Raw genomic sequence first — 22,801 nt, 5'->3', positions numbered from 1 at the left:
GGCCTTGTAGGATCAAATCTCCATCCATATCCATCAAAGGCCATCAAATCACACCCACACCCCGTCACGGACGCACGCACTGGGGCCGCCACGAGCAAGGGCCGGGCGGGCTTGTCTGGAGGACGCATGCCCATTTGCTGGGGGTCAAGCAGGGACACCCTTCATTTCGGGACCTCCCTCACGACCTCAGAGGCCTCTACTGGCTTGCTGCACAATTCGCACTACAGAGGCTTCGCTGTACGGGCTTGTACAGCACTATTGGATTCCAGGCCCCAGGACGGCCTGGGTCGGTTGGCTGTGGTCCCCCTCCGAGATCTCGCCATTTCCACACCTTCTTCTCAGCTCAGCTCAGCTCCATTCTGTTCTGTGGCATTTCTCTTTCAAAGCTTCTTCCCCTTCTGATTCACCTCGTTTATTGTTTTCCATTCTCCCCGCATTGCTGGACACAATCTCACTGTTGATTCGGCCGCTCTTTTTGACCAATACTCCCTTCTTAAAAAATACGAGGCTGCCCTTGCTGGACCAGGCCCGCTGTCCTCTTGGGAAAAAGGCTCTTATTGCCCCTGACTTATTTTCTCGCCCGTCAGCCGACCTGACCTGACTTGACCTTTGTCCTACCTTGCCTGGCCTCCATTGCCTTACCTTTCACCCCAGCGCCTGATCTGACCGTGACCGCGTCACGTCTCCTCTGCCGCTACTACCGCTACCGCCTGTTGTTGTCTCTGCGTAGGGACTCGATAGCCACTGTTTTTGTTGTTTCGATCGCGCCGCGCGCAAAAAGACGGGACTCTTGATCGAATCACACCACGGCCCCTAGGCCAACTCTCTCTCCACAATCGAGCGTCCTCCTGCTGCGTGGCTACTGCGGTACCTACAGCGCAGCACTGTAAGGTTAGCCTACGCTACATCCGCTGCGCCTGGGTTGCCCCTTGTCTCCGCGTTTCTCTTCCCCCCCTTCTCACCCACTGCTCGCTCACGCACGGCGGCGCATCCTCCTCTTCCCATTCCAGACCGTCCGTCCATCCAATTCAATCCTTTTCATCCATCTTACTCTTCTTCTCCCACCAAAAACCCATCCAACTTTATCCCGTGGGCTTTGATCCCCCAACTTTAGTCGCTCCTTTCTTCTTTACTGCTTACTACTTCTACTTCTCTTTATCTATCACTCCCCTCGAAAGCCAAACTCCCCCCCGACCGTCAGCCGTTATTAAAAACGCCCGCGAGGCTCCTTCGATCGACAGCCGACAGCTTCGCCTGGCCACTTGCAGCGCGCTCGAGCACAGCCTCTTCCAGCCATTCTCGTCGCTTTTCCTTGGCCGAATGCTCCGGTAGCAATCGAGCCCTAACTACGCCCAGCTCGTCAGCTAATCTACAACCCAAGAAAGCGCCTCTTGACTCCCAACCACCGACCGGCCTCCGCCAACTTGATTACCTCCTCCTTTCCTTATGCCATCATACTCGGTCACCTCGCCGTCGCTTCAGAAAATGGACAACTCGAGAATGTACGGCGGACGCAAGGGCATCCAGATGAGCAACATCCTCGGCGACCCCTTCGCCCTGGCCACGTTGTCCATTGCCATGGTGCGTCTTTCTGTCGTCAGCTCATTACGAGCGCATCGCTAACGTGTCCAGCTTGCCTGGTGCATCACCTTTGTTGCCTGCATTATCGGACGGATACAACAAACTAACGACTCGCCTTTTCCGACATTCGCCTGGTGGGGATGCATCTACAGTCTGTGCCTGATCGTCGGAGTATTTGTCGTTATTGGAAGCGACTCTGTCCATACCTACCATGTCGCTGTCACCGGTTATCTCGCTGCGGGAATTGTCCTGGTCTCTTCGGGCGTGAACCTGCTACTGTACTCTGATAGCGGTGCGCGCGAGGCTGCCTCGGCCGGCTTCATCCTGCTGGCCATGGTCATCGTAAGTAGCGTCTCAAGTCAATTGAGCGCGCGGCTAACAAACCCCACAGGTTATCTGGACCTTTTACTTCGGATCCAACCCTTCATCAACTCCCCGAGCCTTCCTCGACTCGTTCGCCCTTGCCAAGGAGTCGACCACAATTCACCGATCCACGATGAACGGCTACGGTGGTGGCGGCCGCCCCGAGACATCCAACTCTGTCCAGCCTCCCCAGATGTACACTTCTGCCCAGCTCAACGGCTTCGAGAACCCCTCCCCCGTCGGTGGCGTCTCCCAAGTTGGAGGCCGCGGCTCCGCAGTCCCTCAGAGCTTCACCAACTCGGTCATGCAACCCAAGGCGACAAACTCACCCGGAGCCGACGCCGAGGTTGTACCACCCACCGAGTACCCCTACCGGGCAAAGGCCATCTACAGCTACGAGGCCAACCCCGACGACGCCAACGAGATCTCCTTCTCCAAGCACGAAATCCTCGAAGTCTCAGACGTCAGTGGACGGTGGTGGCAAGCGCGCAAGGAGAATGGCGAGACGGGTATTGCACCCAGCAACTACCTCATCCTGTTATGAGCAACGATCCACGCAAGGATTCACTGGGATACCCGTTCGACGACCGACATCATGGCCGTCGAGCACCGTCAGACCCACGCACGGGCTGCTCGTTCATTGTTTTGTTTTATAACGTTTTAGAGTCACGACTCCGCGATTTGGTTCAGTACTGGGATGGGAAATATGTTGGATGGAGTATATTTGGGACGAAACCCCTTTTTTGACAAAACGGCCCACGGCGCTTGGCAGTTGGCTTCATTCCCTTATTTTATCTTCGAATGTCTCCTTTTTATTGTCCTCATCTCTTGTTTGTTTTCACTTCATTTATTACCCCCTTTTGTGAGTCCACAAGGATTTTGACTCGATCGACTTTGCCGACTTTGCAGGCGAAACAACGGCTGTGGCCGCTGGTGGTGCTGTATGAGAAAAAGCCAAATGCGACTGGGGATCCAAACTTGATGAGGAAATCTCGGGGTCATTGCCCGAGTCGACTGTTTGACGAAGGGGCTGTATTTGTCAATGGAATCTGGAAATGCCAGGTGCAGATATGGGCAGTACCGAGACGAGCTGTAGCTAGAATGAGGAGGGATCATGGTATCCTTTCGCCTTTGGTGAATACGACGACTATTGGAATGAAAGCTTTTCAGAATCATGTGTGAATAGGGTTCATCTGGCGAGTCTATGGATCGTAAGGTTTACGCGCGGCCATCTTGGTAGAAATGGGTATCAAATTCATGTCCCAACTGGGGGATAGCGGGTTTGGATCTTGCGCATTTCTAGCGCCAGGACGGCACGCGTCCATGAGACTCTGGCCAGCGAGTTCCGGATCAACCTAGACGCTGGCCGGATCGGCGCCATCTATCATCTTGACGTGGCCCGCTGTATGCACGGCGCCGATCTCGCTTGCGTGTCGATCCACGCGTCTTTTGGACGTGAGCGGTCTCCATCACCAGATCTCATCCTGGCCGCGTAGATCCCCTTTCCAGTGGGCACAAGCTTTTCTAGTATTCTGAGTATCCTCTCTCGGCCCGATCATCACCCCTCAAGTCGCTTCCTCAGCTCCCTCTCCTTCTGTAGTACCTCGAGCTCGAGCCTCTCAACGCCGTACCTCAGGGCCTCCTTCCTCTGCCGGACGGCCCGGGCGCGGAGCCTCTCTTCGGCGGTAAGCCTGCGGCTGCCGGAGCCGGCGCCCCTCTTGGGCTTTGCGTCAAAGTCGTCGTCGGGCCGGGCGAGGCGGCCTTGCTGTAGCTCGGCGCGGGCTTTGAGAGTCTCAATACGGCGCTCTTGACGCTCGATCTGTGAGTCGGCGCGCGCAAGGAGGAGGGCGATGTATGGGCCTATGTCATCGCGGAGGGAGGCTTCTGCGGCGGCGAGGGTAGGCTGGGGGATGAGTTCGTAGTGCTAGAGCGGTGTTAGCATTGCGTGGACGGAGATTTGGGGACGTGGTACTAACGCGGACTGTCTTGAGAACATTGACTAGACGGGGAAAGTCGGAAACTCCATTGTCGAGGGCTTCGACAGAAGACTCGAGGAACTTGAGGGATGTGCGGAGGGACGAGACGCAGTCTGAGTACGTCGCGAGGTTGGCGGCGGCCATCGTGGGGTTGTCGCGGGGTAGAGTCGGAAAGATTCACAAGGTTTGTCGAGAGCGTGGGACTATTCCGGGTGATACGACGAATGTGTCGATGTTTAAATTGCTTGGTTTGAGTTCCGCAGCGACAAGAGTGTGAGTCGAGGTTGCACTGGGGAGTATCGGGGTGGAATTGGTGATTGTTTTGATTCAACTTGTTTAGTCGTGAGCCTTGACGGACGTGATGATGTCGGTGCACAGGCCAACTGCCAGGGGTCGAGAGCCAGGTGGGGCTGGCTCTTTATTTGAACCTCCATGAACTTCAACCATTCTTTGGCTTTGTTTCTCTCTCTTCCGATAATCATTCAATAATCTCTTCCAATTCTGGGCGAATACTATACTTCTGTCTCTTTCGGACTCAACGGGGAAGGGCAAGCTACATCATGTTTGCATGCTGAGTTAGAATTACACCGATCGCTGTGTTGACAAGGTCCTAGATTTCATTTTATGTGTCACTAGTGATGACCAGCCACATCGATATTGTGAGTACTGGTTGAATGATTGTTGTGTCTACTCCGATATGTCATTCTGTGGCGAATTTCAGGTTGCAAACGTATGTCCCCATTTATCTGCCTGGGCATCTTCAACCTTGCATGTCTTGGGACCTGTTCATGGTCTCCAAGATGACTATACTTGATCGTCACTTTCTACTGTAGCTTGAAATCATGCTGTATTGCGTTTGATGAAAATTTTTAGCCCACAGAGCCCTAAGTTAAACTCTTGTTAGTACTTGGCCTGGAGTTCTTTGATTCCGGTGCAACGGACGATCGCCCAAACATGGTCTAGGTTAGCTTTTGTCTTTCGAAGATGATATTTGTTCTTCTCTTTTAATGACATCTTGGTCGTACATGAGATCCAAGAACACAACTATAAGTATCTGGCAGCATTAAAACCTAACGCTGTAAAACACCGTAAGGGTGATATCTGTAAAGGTGGGTAGTGTACTCACAGCGTGATTACCAGAATATCAGGGTACCAGAGATGTTGATGAAAAGGCGATGTTTTTCTAAATAAAGGGACCCCTCGCCGAGTTTCGTTTTCTAGCAAAGTAAGAGTGCCCAAGGGCTCCTTTCTTTGGAATTCATCTTGCAGCGTACTTGTTCAATAAATAATGAGTCGAACCTATGCCTGACCTTAGGTTGCTCTACTCACTATTACCTCATCACCTCATCCAAGGGTTCTCTAACTCTTGCATAAACCAGCCGCACATAATCACTAATACCTGACGGCCTAGGCGTATTCCAAGCTTAACTACCTATGCTGTACAAGTGGGAGCGAATATACTGCCACATTAGCAAGATGAGGAGCTAGAAAAGCCAGAAAAGCCAAAGAGTAAACCGTATTATAAAAGTTGAATAGAATGATATTAAAACATACAACTATCATACAGAGAAATACCAGAAATAGACGAGACCAAAAACCTATACCCTATAAACAAGGGCACATCATTTAGTGTCAAGAGTATCCCGCGGCGCCCAGAGTCATCCATCAATAGCCACTTCAAAATGTACTCCCCTACTCCTCCGTTGGCACCACTTCCTCCTCTGTCTCCTCCAATCCGCCCAAATCCCTCTGAACTGTCAAATGTTGGAGGAGTCCTTTGGCCTTGAGGAGACTGAATGGAGTCTCGCCGGCTGCATTCTTGGCATTGATGTCAGCGCCATGTTCGACAAGTTTCATCACCATTTTGACGATGTTGAAAATCCTATCCGCGATATAGACCTTGCGCAAGTGCTTTAGGTGCTGGTATTTGACCTCCGAGGACACCACTCTGTGAGTTCGCGCGGCGAATAGGTGGATTTGGATCATCTCTAGTATTTCGTCCGAGTACTCAAAATCTCCGCCGTATTTAGGAGCCAGCCGTTGCTAACGGCTCTCGTCTGCTAGCCTGGGCGTGATGGAACATATTCGGTGTAGAAGCGTATTTCCTTCGATGGGATCGACTGCTGGCAGACCTTCTGCCGTGAGGATATCGACCATCTTGAGAGTAAGGTCCAGGGTTCCAAACTCGAGGTAGTCCTTGCATCGAGAAGGACTGAAAAGCGCATCGAGACATGATGCCTTGCCGCTGGGATCCGTCATGCTCATTGCCCAACAAATAGGGGGGGCTATGTCCACAACCACCTTCATGTCATGGGAGTAGAGGTTGTCGATAGCCCATTTCAGGACGCTCTCTCCGTCAGGAGTGTAAAGGTCGTCAGGTAATTTCATATGACGGAAGAGTTCTTTGAGCTTGCCCATGCGGCGTTCCCAAGAAGTCATAGCAAAGTAGTGACGGAAGGCGACAAATCCCAGCGCAATGTGACTGGGTCTGAGTAGATAGAGGTCAAGAGATATGTATAACCCTTCCTGTTGTTCCTGGGCTCGCGGGAATCCCTGCAAGATGCACTGGAGGACGTTGACCTTGGGAGATGACGGGAAGAGCCGCCCGGTTCGACTGACGTCTGCGCCGTTGTCGATGAGAGTCTTGAAACGCTCTGGCATGATCATGTCGCTGGTAGCAAACATCAAAGGGGTGAAACCTTCTTCATGAAGGGAACGCCCATCGATGTTGCACGCCTCGAGTAAGTGTGGGCTGATCTGTTGCTTATCCAACCCCATATCACTCGTTTCCCGGACCCAGAGGCTTCTGGTTCTGCAGACGCTGAGGGCGAGAGGGTGCAAACTGGTGTCGTCTGTGAAATTCGCATCTGCTCCGAGACGGATCAGCTCCCCGATGGTGCGTTGGGTCCCGTCACGTATGGCGAGGGTTAAGGGATATGCCTTGCCCACAAGGGGCTTGTTCAGGGGGAACCCAGCCTTGACGAATGCTTCAAGATAACGATATCTGGCCATGTCCCCGTATTGATATCCCATTACCACACCGAACAGTTGATTGGCAAGGCCTGGGCTTATGAGTCGTATGAATGCCTCCCTCGATTCACCACTCTGGTCCTCAATGCCGAGTCGGTCACTCTCAACCAGCAGCTTGACAATTTCCTCACAATCGTTTGCCAAGGCCAGATACAAAGGGCCACCTGTAAAAGTAGTGTTCAAGAGGAATCTTCGACTGTGTTGTCGTCGACACCGTGCCCCTTTGCTGATCAGAAACTCCACAACTCTGAAGAGTTGTTCACCCGAAGGATCATAGGCCAGACTGTGTGCGAGGAATACCTCCAGAGGTGTATACCGAGTGTTGGCGGGATCATTGATGGCGTCGGGGTCTGCCTTTACCAGTAGCTCTGCAGCCTCGACGGATCGTATATGGCTTAGAGCTGATCGATGCTTGTAGAGTCGGGAATCCCAGGGCATGATAGTTCCAGGAATGACGACTCCTTTCTTCTCGACAACATGGGCACCATGGTCGAGCAGGATCTGTATGACTGCAACACTGTTCGATCTTGTTGCGAGGACTAGCGCTGAGACTTCCTCAACCTCGTGCCCATTCTTTGGGTACATGACGTGACGTCGGCTACTGTCGTGCTCGCAAAGAGGTTCGAAATAGGGCCACCCGGTCTTGGCAGCATGACTTGCCCTCGCCTCGGAGGTCTTTCGAGAACCAGGTTTTCCACAGGTGCAGAAGTAGGTGTGTGAACTGACCCCCTTTTCAAGAATGTACTTGACAAGGTCCGCATTATCGTTGTCACAGGCCCAGAAGAGTGCGTTACCTGTCTCTGAGGCTATGTCTTGTCCGATCATGAAGTCCTTGAAGATTCTGTGCAAGAAACGACAGGCAGATCCCATCGCCAGAAGGTCCTCCGTAGGAAGATAGGTAGCTAAGTGTACCAAGATTTCGTTAGGGCAATCGACGAGTAGGGACTTGGTCGCCTGCGGGAGACTGGCTAGGAGACTGTCAGCATTTGATTCAACGAGGAGTAGATGAGTTTTTGCTTTGATTTACCAGAGACCTGAGGCGCCCCATCGCCTTCGTTTTCGGGGTTTTCCATGAGAACAGAGTCCCAAGATGAGTAGCGAAAGTGTAGGCAGGCTAAGGATAGCGAGGAGTGCGAAGGGCGGTTTGGATCGAGCTGGAGAAAGGCTGCCTCTAGAGGAGATAGGTAGGTTGGAGAGATAACGATCTGGTGATGTCGGAAGAGGATAGGATAGAACACTTCCAACCAGACCTATGAGGCCATCTCCTCCTTGGACTGGAACACCCGATGTGAAGTGAGTTAAAGGGAGAATTTGCGAGAGAAACGCAGTGCGATCGGGGGAGGGGGTTAGGAGGGGTCAGAGGTGAAGTGGCAGAAAGGAAAGGAAAGCATTGAGAATTCCGGTGGGACTAAGCGAGCCCAGATAAAAAACAGTTAGCTCGCAGCCTGGTATCAAGTTTCTGGCGCCCCCATTAGTGAGCCAGGCTGCTATGAATCAGGGACAGTGGCACATATCAACCAACTGTCGGCCGACTACTTTCTGGCACTGACAATCTGTTATGGCAGCCACCTGAGATTCCGCATTCTCTTTGATACGCATGTAAATATACGCAAGATCGAGTAATCTATATGCTTTGAAAATTTTCAAATATTCGAAATTCCTTGTTATGAAGCGTGCAGATGCTGACAGCATGGAAGTGACCAGAGCCTCGCTAGGTACCTTGCATACAGCAACATATTTCGGAAAACAACCAAATGTCTTGTACAATGATTTTTTATGTAGCCATTGTTCATCACAGATGGTCCTGCAAACGAAGCTATGATCCTCGAGAGCAAAATTAGAGGCCCATTCTCCAACCCCCGAGCATCCGTTGTTTCCACGCATATTTAGACAATTATGCGCTTTGTCCATTTTCTTCTCTGAAGGGCGGAGCAGGTTTTCTTTAAGACTGTGTTTGGCGCATCGAAATACTGTCTGGAACGCTGTCGCAAAATCAAACAAGCCCATCTAGCAGCCGTTCTTTATTCACGTCTTGATGTCTCGAGAACCTTTCATCACGGAATTGAAAAACGCTGGCCATTCGATGCTAAACGCCCTCTATATACGACATAAACGATGTTAATGACCACAATCAATGTCAAGGATGCCAAAGCAACGAGCCGTGAGGTTGTAAGTCAAGTCACGTGCACTCTCAACTGGATGACGAAGGCCCCGGAACCGGTCCCACCTAATTCCAGCCCCAGCCTTGGTGGTGGGTGGAGACGCGCGACAGGCAGGAGCCTCTTGCGTGAGCCTCGTCACTAAAGTGACCAGCTTCCTTCGACCAAACAAGGCCCCACGACCTACGATCAATCACATCAACTCCATCCACGAATCCCAGATCTCGTCGCCTCACCACGAGCTTGCTCTACCGAATACCTCTCCTGTGGACAATACTGCGCGCTCCCCGTCATCATGTCTGAAGGAGCTTTGAAGCCCGAGAAGGACTTCTCCAAGGAGGTCGACCAGCAGCTCCCCGAAGCTGAGAAGCTGGCTGAGGTTGGTGCCCCAGCTCTGCATCGTCAGCTGAAGCTTCCACTAACTCCAAGTATAGTCCAACAACCTCCAGGGAGCCATTGAGAAGCTCGCTGCTCTTGAAAAGCAGACCCGACAAGTATGTCTTGCGCCCTTGCTCCCCATCCCCGCTAACCCAGACGCCAGGCCTCCGATCTTGCGTCGACATCACGAGTATTGATCGCAATCGTCACACTATGCAAAAATGCCGGCGACTGGAGTTTGATGAACGACCAGACCTTGGTCTTGTCCAAGAAGCACAGCCAGCTCAAGCAGGCCATCACCAAGATGGTCCAGACCGTCATGGGCTTCCTCGACGACACCCCCGACCTCAAGACCAAGCTTTCCGTTATCGAGACCCTGCGAACAGTGACAGAGGGAAAGATCTTTGTCGAAGTCGAGCGTGCCCGCGTCACCAAGACCCTTTCCGACATCAAGAAGGAGCAGGGCGATCTCAAGGCTGCCACCGAGATCCTTTGCGAGCTTCAGGTTGAGACCTTTGGGTCTATGGACAGACGGGAAAAGACCGAATTCATCCTCGCTCAGGTCGCTCTCTGCATTGAGAGTGAAGATTGGACTCAGGCTGGCATCCTGGGCCGCAAGATCAGCACACGATACCTCGCCCGAAAGCCTAAGAAGACGGCCGAGCAACTTGAGAAGGAAGAGAAGGAGCGTGAGAAGAAGAAGGCCCGCGGCGAGGAGGTGCCTGAGGAGAAGCCAGATGACACAACCGACCTGAAGCTGCGATACTACGAGCAACAGATCATCCTTGCCAAGCATGAGGACAAGTACCTTGATGTTTGCAAGCACTACCGACAGGTTTTGGATACAGAGGCGGTCGAGGAGGATTCGGCCAAGCTTCGCCCTGTAAGTTCTTGAACTCTTATATGGATTCATTCTCTAACCTCTTACAGGTCCTCCAGCGCATCATCTACTTTGTCATCCTCGCCCCCTACGACAACGAGCAACACGATCTCCTCCACCGAATTCACAAGGACACCCGCAACACAGAAGTTCCTCCTGAGGCTGAGCTTCTCCGACTCTTTACTGTCCACGAGTTGATGCGATGGCCAGAGATTGCTAAGAGATTTGGCCCCCACCTGTGCAGTACGGATGTCTTTGATGTGCAGCCCGGTCAGTCTAAAGACGAGAAGGCGCACCAGCGATGGCAAGATCTCCGAAAGCGAGTCATTGAGCACAATGTCCGCGTCATTGCCAAGTACTACACTCGCATCCAGATGGGACGCCTCACCCAACTGCTCGACTTGGCTGAGGATGAGACGGAAAAATACATCAGCGAGCTGGTCACCTCCAAGACTGTGTACGCCAAGATTGACCGACCTGCACGAATCGTCAGCTTTGCGAAGCCTCGGGATGCTGATGATATTCTGAACGAGTGGAGTCACAACATGAAGAGCTTGTTGGGACTCTTGGAGAGAATCGATCATCTCATCACCAAAGAGGAGATGATGGCACGGATCCAGCCGGCTAAATAGAAACTCGGAGTCAGGATAGAGCGGTTTACAATTCATGACGGTTTGGGTGGTCTGTAATTATACAGGTTAGATAGGCCTCGGGATGAGGATATGTAACATGGCACTTGATGCATGAGTCTATCCGTTTGTCTATTGCAGTCTATGGTCTGGTGTAAGTTTATCATGATGTCTATAGGTCCGCTTTAAGCTCCTTCTCTTCGGCATGTTGCTTAATGAAGCCAGCCAGGGGCATTCCCCATTCCTTGTTGACGGGTACATGATGGCCTCCTGGGTGAACCATGACAAGAGGCTCCTCACAACGATCCACGAGAGCCTGACTGCGGCTCTCATCCACAACTGTGTCGAGACTGCCGAGGTAGTGCAAGGTAGGGGTCTTGATCTTGGGCTCGAAGCAGAACTGGAGGGAATCGGGTGTTGCCCAGAAGCCCGAGTAAAAGACACCAAACTTGAGAGGCTTTCCATCGTTGGCTTCTCTCAGTCCTCTTGCCCAGTCACCCTCCTTGCCCTCGGGCAGTGGCCGCTCCGGCTCTAGTGCTGCAGCAACAAGAGCGGCCATAGCACCGCCCTGACTGAAGCCACCCACAGCGTCAATACCGCCCGCCTCACGGATCGCCTCAGCGACAGTTGCCATGCCCTCATCCAGAAGACGATAGTTGCCCGTAGCCTCGTCCTTGCGCCACCAAGCCCAGGTGTCGGGCTGGTAGTCCTCGGCAGGGGGTTCCTCTGGTGGTTGATAACCCGGGATGTCCTCCGCACTCAGACGGTTGGGAGCAGTGGCGTAGATGAGAACTGGGAGGAGAGAGATGGGGTTGAGAAGCTTGACGAGGAGCTTCTCAAGGGCGCGAGTCTTGGCACGGAAGAGAGCACCAGATTGTGTGAAGCCTGAGATTGTGAGCATATGGTCAAAGAAAGTGAGTGCGAGTGTCCAGGGTAGTGTGCCGTCCAAGACGAGCTAAACGCCCAGGGACATTCTATGTAACCGGAATAACACTCACCATGAAGCATCAGAATCTTGACCTCCTTCTTAGCCCCCTTGCCGTTGGGCTTTTGTTGTTTCGCCCCATTGGGTCCCGACGTGGCCGTCATTGTCGATAAGCAAACTCTTGAGTGAAAAGCTGAAAGACGTCTAGTCGCAATAGGTCTAGTGATGGACAAGACTCCAAAAAGCAGACGCATCTATATATGTCAAATGTTTAAAGTTTGTTGCAAGGGGGCTTCGCCGTGTGAGTCGACGGAGAGCGATAGCGATGATTTGTCAGGATGAGATTTATCTAGAATCTTTCAAGGTTCCTATCTCGGGCCGCTACACGACTCGGATCACGTTTGATCCCCACCAAAAGTGAACCGTGGTTAAGGGTCTTTCGGATATAGTTTTTGACTGCAATGCGGCTCAATGGACTATTTGGACTGCATACTAGTTTACCTGCTATTGGAACATGCAAGTTAGAGTATTACGTGAGAGGAGGTAGACATCTTGGGATCAGATAACTGGTACCTAACATGACTCCTCTATCGCCAAACGCCATGCGGAAATACGTCACCAATTTGCATGTAAACAAAGCTGTATAGTTAGCAATCATGGCCAATTGAGGCATTGAACCACCTGGGATATTCGTGATTCAATCATCTGGCAAGTTCGGACCTCCGGAGCAACGCGTTCACGATCCCAATTGCACCCATCACATCCGGCACCCGCGTATATCGTTCGATAGGTCAATTAAGCCCCTTTTGCGACTCTATGATACAATCCCATCTCATCTCATGGACCCTGGCCTCGCGCTCGGGCGGATCTTTCATGCAGTTGCTTTGACGAAATCCCATCTCCTTTCAATCCGTTTGGACCTTAGTGACCACCAGTCTTGGCGTTGGGGTTGCGAGGGTCGTTCTTGAACTCGGCGGCTAGTACTCTTGTCAGTCGTCGCATTCTGAGGGGATTTATATTCCATTGGGGGGAGTCGTACAGTTCATCATGGCGGTCTGGGCAGAGTTGACACCGTAGGCAATGACAACACCTGTATCCTGAATCAATTGCTGTTCCAAAACTCATCGAAGAATCAATCGGAGTCGGGCGCGTGGGGGAATGCTCGTCGAGGGACTCGTTTCGTCGGGCGAGCTGCGCAAATTGACGTACCGGCAGCGAAGAAGGGCCAGTAAGGCTTCACTATTCGGGGGGTCAGCGGGACACATAGAGCAAGGGCGCAGGCGCAATTGGACGTACAGAAGGGAGCGTTGAACTTCTTGAGGGGCTGAACACCGAGCCAAGACATGATGACGGATTCGTGGGTATCGTGCGAGGTAGAGGTTCGGGTTGATGGGAGTTTCGGCAGGGTGCTGCTTTGAGATTGATTGAGAGTCTTGAGAACGAGCCTTTTTCCGAACGGCAGACCCAACAAGCTCCGAGCGGGTTCTGCCGAAGCCGAGCCCGGAACGTTTTCTGGGTGCCTGGATAGTTGCCTGAGATTCAAGGTGTCAAGATTTGGAGGCTGAGGGTACGTACCTCTGCGGGGCCATGCGAGCTGCTTCCCCACCCCGGCAACCGCAGAAACCAATGCACCGAACCCCGCGTTTCCAAGACCACGCTAAGCATTCACACGTGATGGCAACCTTGCAGGTGACATCATCGGGAATAGAGCTCCAGCTCCATCAAGCTCCCCAAGCTTTAAGAAGGGGAGGATACGTACTCGAGTCACACTCCAACTCAACTCAAACCTTCCCGCCCAGTCTTGTCTTGTCTCCTCAAATTCAGCCTATTCTCTCTCTCCTCTCCCCTTGTCTTTTTGTCTGTGCGACACTCAAAAGGTCTCGTCATCACCTCAAACAAACACAAACAGAAAGTGCGGGGTGATTATACACCTGTACAGTACATTCCTGGCACGGTAACCCGAGCGCCGTTCCGTCCCTCCAACTCCTAACCATCCATCCAATCTGTCCCCCGGCTTTTTCTAAAAACCCTTTTTTGCAAGGGCAAGCTTGAAAAATACTGTGCCTTCCCGCTCCTGCTGTGCCCTCCAGAAACTCTTGGGTTGCCACCAATTGTTACCCTGACGCCGACAAACCAGCTGCTGCCGCTACCTTGTCTTCTGCTTCTGCTTCTGCCTCCCGCCATCTTGAAACTCCATCTTCGGTCCATTTTCCTCCTTTGAGCATCTTCCCCCGTCTTCTCGTTCGATTTTTAAGATCTTCCAAAACCAACGTCTGCCTTTTTGACGTTGACACCATTTGAGAGATCGTCATTCTTCTTCCTCCAACTGCGCCCGTGTCATCTTTGCCAGACACGCGTTGCGCCTCCATCATTCATACTTTACCCGTACATTCCAAACTCTCAACATCCAAGATGCTGAGTCGCCAATTCGCACGCGCCGCCGCCGTCACCCCGCGTGCTGGCCTGCGAGCTCTCAGCTCTACTGCCGCTCGTCTGGATGCCCACACGCCTTCCATGGGAGACGTCAACCCCTCGCGCGCCGCCGTCGACACGTTCAACCAGAAGCAGAAGGCATTCCGCGAGCACCTGGTCGAGGCACAGAAGGAGCGAGAAGCCAGTGAGTTGTCTGCCCACCAGCAATCTGCTAACGTTCCGTTCGCCAAGCCGGACGAGGGCTTACAGAAGGACGACGCAGGACGAACCGCAGAGGTCAAGGAGCCAGAGCCCTCCCGCAAGGCTGGGCCTCTGACGAACCTCATCTACGGCACAAAGGAGGGTCGTGAGCTTGACGCTCAGCTCGAGGCGAGCTTCAGTCAAGTTCTGGCCCGTGGCAAGTATGTCCACTCGATCGTCTTTCACGAGGTCAAGCCCGAAAAGGTGGACGAGTATGTCGACCTCGTGGGACACTGGTACCCCAAGATGGCCAACGCTCCAGAGAACAAGGTGCATCTCGTTGGTAGCTGGAGGACAGAAGTCGGCGACTGCGACACGTTTGGTATGCATCTCCCAATTCCTTCTTTCCAAAGCCGAGGTGCTGACTGAATGCGCGGGGTAACAGTTCACATCTGGGAATATCAAAAGTACGAGGGCTACCACCAGTCCCGACACTCCATCACACACCACCCCGAATTCGCCGAGTTCGATCGCAAGCTCAAAGGCATGATCAACTCCAAGAACATCTCGCTGATGCAGGAGTTTTCCTTCTGGCCGACCACCCCTCCACGACAGCTCGGTGGCGTCTTTGAGCTGCGGTCTTACACACTGCATCCCGGCAACCTGCTCGAGTGGGAGACGCACTGGCGACGAGGCCTCAAGGCCCGACGCGAGGTCATGGAGGGCGTGGGTGCTTGGTTCGTCCAGGTTGGCGATCTCAACACTGTCCACCACCTGTGGCAGTTTGCCAATCTCGAGGAGCGCCGTGCCCGCCGTGAGCAGAGCTGGCAGGTTGAGGGCTGGAGCGACACTGTCCACAAGACGGTTCCTCTGATCCAGAGCATGAAGTCGCGGGTTCTCATTCCCATGCCTTGGTCTCCCGTGGCCTAGACGCCCTGTTTGCGGCTGCTGGCAGGCTCCTGATGGAGTGTCTCAGCCAATGGAGCTTCGTCATGTCGAATCGGACCCGGGCGACTCGACAATGTCTTTTTGCACGAGATTAGAGGTCATATCGTTCATGTTCTATGCATAATTCCTTTGTACTGTGTCATTATTGTGTGTTTCTACGGACTTAGCGGAGGAGCGACGGAACCGGACCATGAATTGCATCCATGTACAGGTGTCATCTACAGTTCTACAGATTCAGTCAGATCAAGTCAGATCAGATCAAATGGAACTTGAAATCCAGACAATCATGCCCAACGAACAAATTGGTGCCGATTCCAAATGCCCACCAAGGAAGCTCAACAGTGAGCTACAGGGGTCACAGTAGCCACTTTCACCAAAACGCCAGGGTATCCAATCAATTTACATGCAAGCCTGCTCACATGGCCTCCCCCTCAATTCAATGCTCCTACGAGTCGACGCTGAGCACCTCTGACAGATTCCTCCGCGCCTGGCCGAGCATGTGACTGAGGAAGCCGAGCTTGGAGTGCAGGGAGATGAGGCTCGGATCTGCACTTTCGACGCGCACCTTTTCCCGGACATAGACTTCCTGCACATCCTTGCTCTCCACGTCGGCTGCCGACGATCTAGGCTCTGGGGTATGGCGCGCACTGCCCCGCTTGGAGCCCCCGGCATCGCTCCCCATGGTATTGTACCGGAAAACGGTGTCCATCTCGTCGTGTTCCAGACGACGGAAGGTTCCGATGGCAAGGCCGAGTTTAGTTCCAAAATGGACGGGTGCATCCGCGGGTTCTAGAGCGCGCAGCCAGAGCACGATGCAGCTCTCCTGCAGGCCGAGATAAAAGCTGAGGTTGGGCCCTAGAGAGGGCTCAAAATGGTACGACGGACATGAGCACGTCTGCCAAGCAGGGTCGGCATCTGTCAGAGGGGGACCCTTGAGGAGTGCCACCGAGTCGGAGAGGGAGTCTGCGAGGATGGCGAGTGTGGAAGCGAGGTCGCGGGCGTCCTGCGGCTTGGATAGGGTGATGGAGAGGAGATCAATGGATTGGTTTAGGTACGCATTCAACGAATCGAGAGCCTGGATGTGAATGACGTCGGACTGGGAGAGCGACAGCGTCTGGGCGGGTATCGTTCGAAGCTGGAGATGGAGATGCTGGGGGGAGCTCAAAACGTCAGCTTGCAGGAAACGAGGCTGAAAAAGTGTGTGGGGAACAAATAGGCTCTTCTTACCCCTTTGACGATTCGAGTGCCGACGCGGGTGAGCGTGCCCTTTACTTTTTCGTTGCGATGCGTGCTCATGACGAGGGTGCTCCCCGGGTCGATGGGCGCGAGGAGCGCATAACAGTCCTCGAGGCCATGCTTGAGATCGCGACAGATCTGCAGCGTCTCCTCGACGATCCAGTCCAGCTCGCGCGCCTTTTCAAGATAGATCAGCATGATGTGTGCTTTCCTGTCCTGCGCCTCGTGATCTTTCTCCCTCTTGCGCTTCCGTATTTCCTCGTCATCGTACCTGGGTCTCGGCGGCTTTAAGCCTGAGTTCGTCGGGGGAGATGGAAGGCCAGATTGCAATCGACATGATGGATGGACGGCGCCTAGTACGAACAAGTGCCTGAGTAGGCAGCCATGAGATCGGGGGGAGGGGGATAAGCGGCGGTCGTTTGGGATGAGGTTTCGGTGGAGTGATTGCTTGATGGTGAGCGAGTTGGAGATGGAGGAATGTCCCGAAATGGACTGAGCTTGGATGGAGCTTCGAATTCGAGTGACGTTTGGTAGCGGGCCGTTGGCGCAGTAGTGCAGGGGCATCAAGGCAGCTGCGCCACAGCAATTGTGGCGCACAGAAAGAGAGAGTATTGCTGTTGGAACCGGGACATGAGAAAGATGTTAAAGGTAGCTGGGCCTTAAAGAGATTGATAATTATTACTGAGATTATCTATTTACTTTGTAGGTTTAACATGGTAGATATACTCTTATGATGGTTGTGTAGCCATGCATTCGAGAGTGGGGTGGATCAAACTTTCAACCTCCAAACTGTGAGAACCTCAACTCATCTTCTCTCACTCAAAAACACTTTAAAGGCGCACATCAATAGTCCCCCTTAGGCAACAGGCGAATCATACAGTCAGACGTGAGGAGTCAATCATTGAGATTTCCTCGAGTCGCTGAATGCCGATCCGTTGAACCATCTCCAAAATCTCGTCTGCCTACGGTCCTAGGCAACACACGCTCAAGGCAAAATCGACATCATGGCCTCAAAAGAGACTAGCAAGGCTTCAAAGAAGACATATGGGACTTTGGAAAAGCTGCCTTCTATCACAACGGGTATGAATCACTACCGTATCTCACAAACCTGTGACTAACTTGCCTAGGTTCCCGTGTTGAGAAACGCCCCCTTACCAGGCGTCAACCACCAGCATCATCCAAGTCCCGTATCATCTACGTGTCTTCAAAATCACCATTCATGTCCGTAGTCAAGCGTGCGCGCAAGCAACTTGACGCCTCTCTACGGACTGCCAACGCAGCCCCCAAGCACGCGTCGGTACACTCCCGTATCGAGGCTCTTAAGCGCGCCGGCGGGTCTGATGCCGACAGTGCCGAAGTAAAGGTCATGGGCACGGGACGAGCGGTTGAGAAGACCCTCGCTGTAGCTAGTTGGTTTGAACAAGAGGGCGACTGTGAGGTTGAGATCAGGACCGGGACGGTTGGAACCGTGGACGACGTGGTGGTGGAGGGGGACGAGGAGGACGAGAACCGCTTGAGGAAGCTAAGCTATCTCGAGGTCTCGATTAAACTCAAGTGAGTTTCCGCGGATATATTTGGAAGGTTACAGATATGAGGTGTGTCGCGTGCCGACGTAGCAGTGAGTGCACATCCACCCCTTTACTTGACTTTGCTGACTTTCCACGTATTTAGGCGCTATCAAAGGAAGCCGAGTCGGAATGCGCGGATATGTAACTTGGCCCACCAGAATATGGCGCTGACGGTATCGAACATTGTTATGGCCTCAGTCAGCATCAAGGACGTTTCCGTGGATAGGACGGACCGCCGGTAGTCCGGAAGATCCGAGTCCAGGTTGCTGTGCTGATATGAATAATCGACCTCCGATGGTGTTCGGTGTATGGATATGTCATGGAGTACTTCGGTATGGGTCTGCTGGATCATGGGGGCGGGCCTTAACACCGGTTGGTTCATGGTGGTCATTGGGAACGACGACGAGTATGAGGACCATTGCATGCTTGGCTCGACCAGACCTCCTTCCTTGCTAGGCAGTTGGGTACCAGCACCCTCGGAGTTTCGTCCGTCCACGGTCGAAGACTAACGGCATAACGCCGACGAGCATGATGGAGTTGCAATCCAGCTTCGCGCTGAGTGTAATATTGACCAGAGCAATCGTTCCATCGTGAACCCAAAGAAACATTAAATAAAACCAACAAAAAAAAAGAGTATCAACCAAAAAGTCCCTTGACCGCTCTGCGCCGCTGAATGCACCCGTCCATTTCATTCCTTGTCCTGTCCATTTGCCGGCCGGTCAAAGCTGACGCGGGTTTTTGTCAACACCAACAACTCCAGGCTCCAGGATCCAGCCAGACCAGGCAAGACCCTATGCAATGCTAATCGACACAAAGTTTTTTCAAAAGAAGGCTCGCTTAAATCGTTCATGTCACGCGGTACGCACTGGAGGCGTCATTAGTATACGAGTCATCGTGGCTAAGGGAGTAACTTACTCAATAACAAGGTGCTCGCCACGCCAGGCACCACTGGCTACCCACAAGCCGCAGTTGACAATCTCGGCATATCTCTTGTCCGAGGTCTTGAATGTCGCAAACATGCGGAATCCGTAGCGGCGTGGGTCAATGTCCTTGGGGGCACGAGGGCTCAGCAAGGTGTCGAGGATATCTGAGGGACCAGAGAGGGAACCACGGGTGCGCATTTCAAGGCTGTTTGTTTTAGTTAGCAAAGACACTCGGATAGATAGATACAATACACTTACACCGCTGGTTGCTCATCACTCGTCTGAATGACAAAAGCACCCTCTACAAGCCTCATGGGGCGAAAGCCGCGTGCCTGGCCTAGATCATAACCGCCTGCCTATACGACCCACACAGAGAATCCTCACCAGTCAGCCATGAATAGGACAGAAGCGTGCAGAATCAAATCGTGAAGAGTAAAAGAAAAATGGAGAAACTCACAATGACGCGGCCGTGGCCAAACGAGCCGGACCACACTCCGGCGGCGACGGTCGTGATCTCCTTGGTGTTGCCAGAGTCGACGTGGACGGGTTCCTGGTTTAGACGGACGGCGATGCGAAAGTCAAAGTCGAGGGCCGGCATGGGAAAGGCGAGACCAGGGCATGGAAAGTGATTGAGGGATCGTTGACAGGCCTCTTCGACAGTTCTAAAACAAACCAGAGCAGAGTCAGTAAAAAGGGTTATTCATCATCATCTCATATATCGGCATAGTTGACTTACTTGCCGGGTCCCTCTCGGCACTCCCTCTCGGCCTGGACTCTATACAGCAAACCACCATCATTGAAACATCCGCTCCCGCTCCCGCTGCCAGATGTCCCGACGCTGGTTCCCGGGCCACAGTTGAAGGCGGGCGATGGGCTGGTTGGCGCGGCGCAAACCTTCTGAGGGCTCGAGAGTGGGTGTATCGTGGTATCCCACTCGGCGTTGGCGTGGGCGTGGGCGGGTGCGCCCTGAGGGTGACAGGGCGAGGGTGGGAGGAACGGAGCCGAGTTGGGCATGCATGTCGACTCGGAGACGTCGGTGGGCGCGGTGCTCGTGGGTAATGAGAAGGACAGTGTATCGGTTTCGGTAGCCATGATTTGATGTTGTCGGGATGAGATTCGTGTAAGAGACCTGAAGCTGTAGACGCTCTCGGCTGTCTTGTAATGTCCTTCAGTGGTCGGGTATTCGCGGGTTCAGGATATCATCGAGTAGTTGTAGTTATCGTCGGACAAAGTATAAATGGTTAATCTCTGATTGATCGGTTGAAATGTCGCTTCCTTATATCAATCGGGTTCTGGTGGCGGCTCCCGTGCAAGTCGGAACGCGGGCTTTATAAGAATCGAGACGTTGTGTAAGCGGCGGGCCGCCGGTGGAGGTACTGTCGCAATCCCCGAACCTCCGATGGATGATTTAGATTTTTTTAGAGTTGTCGAGGACGCGCCCAAGCAATGACAACCGAAGTCTTGTTGAATTTTTTGGTGGGAAATGTGTAATGTGCGACTAGGATAGGAAAGGGTAGAGCACGCAAGAGGGAAACAAGGCCAAGCAAGGTATTTAAACCAAAAAGCAAGGCTCGTAGGCCAGCGCGGATAAGAGCATCCATCCATCCCATCCCATCCATCCATTCATGGGATCCATCCCGTCCAGGCCGGGGTTCGGGTCGGGTGTGGACAGCGGCGCATCACATAATACAGCACACTCATTGAGAGCGAGCGCGAACACAGACGCTACGGCTACGGGCTACGGCTACACAAGGGCGTGGGTGTGGGCGCGCCCATGGACGGACAGAGAGGCTTGCCTGGGCTGAGCTGGTCTGGTCTAGGTCTCGTCTCCAGCTCCTTGGATTGGACTGTCCAGGTCAATTTTTTGTCATGCTTGCAAATCTCCGAAGCGAACGGACAAGCAGGGGAACCACCCTGCGCGTTTACCTACCTATGACATGGACGGCTCCATCATGGACCCTACGGATTTACAGAACCTTGAGGCGACGGACACGGGAACGCCCAGGCTCTACTAAGCAATAAATGGCAGCGCCTCTCCGGCGCTCGCTGCACCTGTTCGAGCCCATATCCGCGCGGGTTTTAGAGGACGAGCCCCGGACGAAACAGTGGGTTAATCGCCGATCGGGGCGGGGCCCGTAAGGGACCCGAGGATGCGGACGCCGGGGGAGGAGGGGGTTGTGTGTGTTTGTAATTCCATTCCAGATCCAGAGCAGCTTACAGACCGAATCTGGGACAAAAAGAGTACAACTATTTCCGAAATCCTATCCCCTCTTCAGTCTAAGCCCATGCTGCAACAAGAAAGTCAATGCTTAGTGGGCTGTAGCTGTAAATTGCAGCTCCTACTGCAACTCTTGGGAGTTACAGGGCTTAAGTCCGCTGATGAAGCGGGGCTCCTCTCCTCCCTCACCTTTCGGCATCCTCGGACAATCAAGAGCCGCCGAGTCCGTGTGTGTGTGGCAAGTATTATCAAGATTGTATTTCGCTCTCGCTTTTCTTGCCAAGATTAGATTATGTTTTGTATTACCTACAGGAATAGTAGAGTAAACTTGATAATGTCACCGAACCCCGATCTCCCTAGGTCTCACCGTCCCGTGAGCGGGAAACGAGCAATGTCCGCGCTGACGGAGTCTTTTGCTCTGTGTAAGGCGGCGCGCGCGCCACGAAAATACATCCGTGGAAAGCTTCCGGGGCTGACAAATTGGGGGTTTAACATGACACTCCAACTGGAGATGGATGCAGCTGCTAACGTTAGGGGCACTCGTTGGCACCCGTCATCACTAGGAATTTTGTAGACTTTTCCGGGGAGACTCTCGCTTCCCGAGGGGATCTTGTGGCTTGTTGCTTGTTTTCTGTACACGAGGTGTTGTAGCACGCATCAGCGTAGCTCTCACCCTCCATCCTCCCCTTCACCCCCTTTGCTCTGCTCGATCCTGCAGGCAATCAACTCGGCATGATTGCACAGCATCACATGGTGACGCGGGGGGAGACATGGGAAGATCCATCATGATTACCCTCTTGCCAAGACTTTTTCGACCCTCCACAAGACCATTCCCTCCTTTTCGGACCATGATCGCCAGCAAGGACGGCGTTTGTTAGATTCTCGAAATAGGGCGCATCCCCACGTTTCTTGTTATCGCAGGGCGTTGTTGTACATCCGGAAACAAAAAGACCTCGGTTCCGACGAGCAGAAAGGTTCTGGGCGTATTCTACAAGCCGACCTCGGGTCAGGCGAGCGAACGATAGGGCTTCCTTTACGAAGCAGTCCAGTCCAATCGCCACGGGACACACTTTTGACAACCGTACACGTACCGGGTGACTGACTAAAAAGGGCGTCACAGCGCGCTGGACGTGGACGCCTGCGGCTGGACAAGGGTGGGCATGTCCTAGAATTGCACCGATTCCGGCAACTCGATGGCAACTTTTATTCCGCCCTGCAGTGATCTCCTTGTCGATTTGATCTGTGGACGACAAGTTGAAGGGCGCCTAGATGGAGGTCAGCCGAGGCTAGTGGATGGGAGTGACAGGGGCCATGGCCAAAGCGTTCAAGAGACCTTGAATTCGTAGGCTTTTGCTGAGCAAGCACCGACCCGCG

General features: G+C 53.1%; 8 protein-coding genes across 8 annotated transcripts; 4 read left to right on the top strand and 4 right to left on the bottom strand.

Moving 5' to 3' along the window:
* Positions 1-1,500: 1,500 nt before the first annotated feature.
* On the top strand, positions 1,501-2,488 carry NECHADRAFT_91233 (uncharacterized protein; the record flags this gene model as incomplete). Its single annotated transcript, XM_003046683.1, has 3 exons — positions 1,501-1,581; positions 1,633-1,923; positions 1,973-2,488. The coding sequence occupies 3 exons, from the start codon at positions 1,501-1,503 to the stop codon at positions 2,486-2,488; spliced, it is 888 nt and encodes a 295-aa protein (XP_003046729.1).
* A 1,014-nt stretch (positions 2,489-3,502) lies between these two features.
* On the bottom strand, positions 3,503-4,064 carry NECHADRAFT_76700 (uncharacterized protein; the record flags this gene model as incomplete). Its single annotated transcript, XM_003046102.1, has 2 exons — positions 3,503-3,868; positions 3,921-4,064. 2 exons carry the CDS (start codon positions 4,062-4,064, stop codon positions 3,503-3,505), a joined length of 510 nt encoding a protein of 169 aa, XP_003046148.1.
* Positions 4,065-9,404: 5,340 nt separating this feature from the next.
* On the top strand, positions 9,405-10,999 carry NECHADRAFT_103516 (uncharacterized protein; the record flags this gene model as incomplete). Its single annotated transcript, XM_003046682.1, has 4 exons — positions 9,405-9,488; positions 9,544-9,603; positions 9,651-10,370; positions 10,418-10,999. The coding sequence occupies 4 exons, from the start codon at positions 9,405-9,407 to the stop codon at positions 10,997-10,999; spliced, it is 1,446 nt and encodes a 481-aa protein (XP_003046728.1).
* A 169-nt stretch (positions 11,000-11,168) lies between these two features.
* On the bottom strand, positions 11,169-12,085 carry NECHADRAFT_34374 (uncharacterized protein; the record flags this gene model as incomplete). The annotated part of the gene is made up of 2 exons (XM_003046101.1): positions 11,169-11,881; positions 11,995-12,085. 2 exons carry the CDS (start codon positions 12,083-12,085, stop codon positions 11,169-11,171), a joined length of 804 nt encoding a protein of 267 aa, XP_003046147.1.
* A 1,621-nt stretch (positions 12,086-13,706) lies between these two features.
* Positions 13,707-15,762, top strand: NECHADRAFT_66669 (uncharacterized protein). The gene is made up of 2 exons (XM_003046681.1): positions 13,707-14,916; positions 14,980-15,762. The coding sequence occupies exons 1-2, from the start codon at positions 14,334-14,336 to the stop codon at positions 15,462-15,464; spliced, it is 1,068 nt and encodes a 355-aa protein (XP_003046727.1). The 5' UTR covers positions 13,707-14,333; the 3' UTR covers positions 15,465-15,762.
* On the bottom strand, positions 15,727-17,172 carry NECHADRAFT_58425 (uncharacterized protein). The gene is made up of 3 exons (XM_003046100.1): positions 16,990-17,172; positions 16,710-16,895; positions 15,727-16,632 (listed from the first exon to the last, which is right to left on the bottom strand). Exons 1-3 carry the CDS (start codon positions 17,053-17,055, stop codon positions 15,928-15,930), a joined length of 957 nt encoding a protein of 318 aa, XP_003046146.1. The 5' UTR covers positions 17,056-17,172; the 3' UTR covers positions 15,727-15,927.
* Positions 17,173-17,722: 550 nt separating this feature from the next.
* On the top strand, positions 17,723-18,431 carry NECHADRAFT_76695 (uncharacterized protein; the record flags this gene model as incomplete). The annotated part of the gene is made up of 4 exons (XM_003046680.1): positions 17,723-17,798; positions 17,846-18,272; positions 18,307-18,313; positions 18,390-18,431. 4 exons carry the CDS (start codon positions 17,723-17,725, stop codon positions 18,429-18,431), a joined length of 552 nt encoding a protein of 183 aa, XP_003046726.1.
* Positions 18,432-18,819: 388 nt separating this feature from the next.
* Positions 18,820-20,483, bottom strand: NECHADRAFT_99323 (uncharacterized protein). Its single transcript, XM_003046099.1, has 5 exons — positions 19,946-20,483; positions 19,667-19,871; positions 19,468-19,565; positions 19,202-19,414; positions 18,820-19,151 (listed from the first exon to the last, which is right to left on the bottom strand). The coding sequence occupies exons 1-5, from the start codon at positions 20,299-20,301 to the stop codon at positions 19,133-19,135; spliced, it is 891 nt and encodes a 296-aa protein (XP_003046145.1). The 5' UTR covers positions 20,302-20,483; the 3' UTR covers positions 18,820-19,132.
* Positions 20,484-22,801: the final 2,318 nt, after the last annotated feature.

Source organism: Fusarium vanettenii, assembly GCF_000151355.1.
Source record: "Fusarium vanettenii 77-13-4 chromosome 2 genomic scaffold NECHAsca_18_chr2_1_0, whole genome shotgun sequence".
In the NCBI taxonomy this organism is placed as follows: Eukaryota; Fungi; Ascomycota; class Sordariomycetes; order Hypocreales; family Nectriaceae; genus Fusarium; species Fusarium vanettenii.
This window is presented reverse-complemented; position numbering and strand designations above follow the sequence as displayed.

Excerpts from the sequence above, each read along its gene's own strand:
- NECHADRAFT_66669 (XM_003046681.1), top strand. The coding sequence starts at position 14,334 with ATGCTGAGTCGCCAATTCGCACGCGCCGCCGCCGTCACCCCGCGTGCT. Across the intron at positions 14,917-14,979 it reads CGGCGACTGCGACACGTTTG|TTCACATCTGGGAATATCAA; the intron begins GTATGCATCTCC and ends GCGGGGTAACAG.
- NECHADRAFT_58425 (XM_003046100.1), bottom strand. The coding sequence starts at position 17,055 with ATGTCGATTGCAATCTGGCCTTCCATCTCCCCCGACGAACTCAGGCTT. Across the intron at positions 16,896-16,989 it reads TTAAAGCCGCCGAGACCCAG|GCGCGCGAGCTGGACTGGAT; the intron begins GTACGATGACGA and ends TATCTTGAAAAG. Across the intron at positions 16,633-16,709 it reads GCACTCGAATCGTCAAAGGG|CATCTCCATCTCCAGCTTCG; the intron begins GTAAGAAGAGCC and ends AGCTCCCCCCAG.
- NECHADRAFT_99323 (XM_003046099.1), bottom strand. The coding sequence starts at position 20,301 with ATGGCTACCGAAACCGATACACTGTCCTTCTCATTACCCACGAGCACC. Across the intron at positions 19,872-19,945 it reads TGCCGAGAGGGACCCGGCAA|AACTGTCGAAGAGGCCTGTC; the intron begins GTAAGTCAACTA and ends GGTTTGTTTTAG. Across the intron at positions 19,415-19,467 it reads AGTGATGAGCAACCAGCGGT|CCTTGAAATGCGCACCCGTG; the intron begins GTAAGTGTATTG and ends TAAAACAAACAG.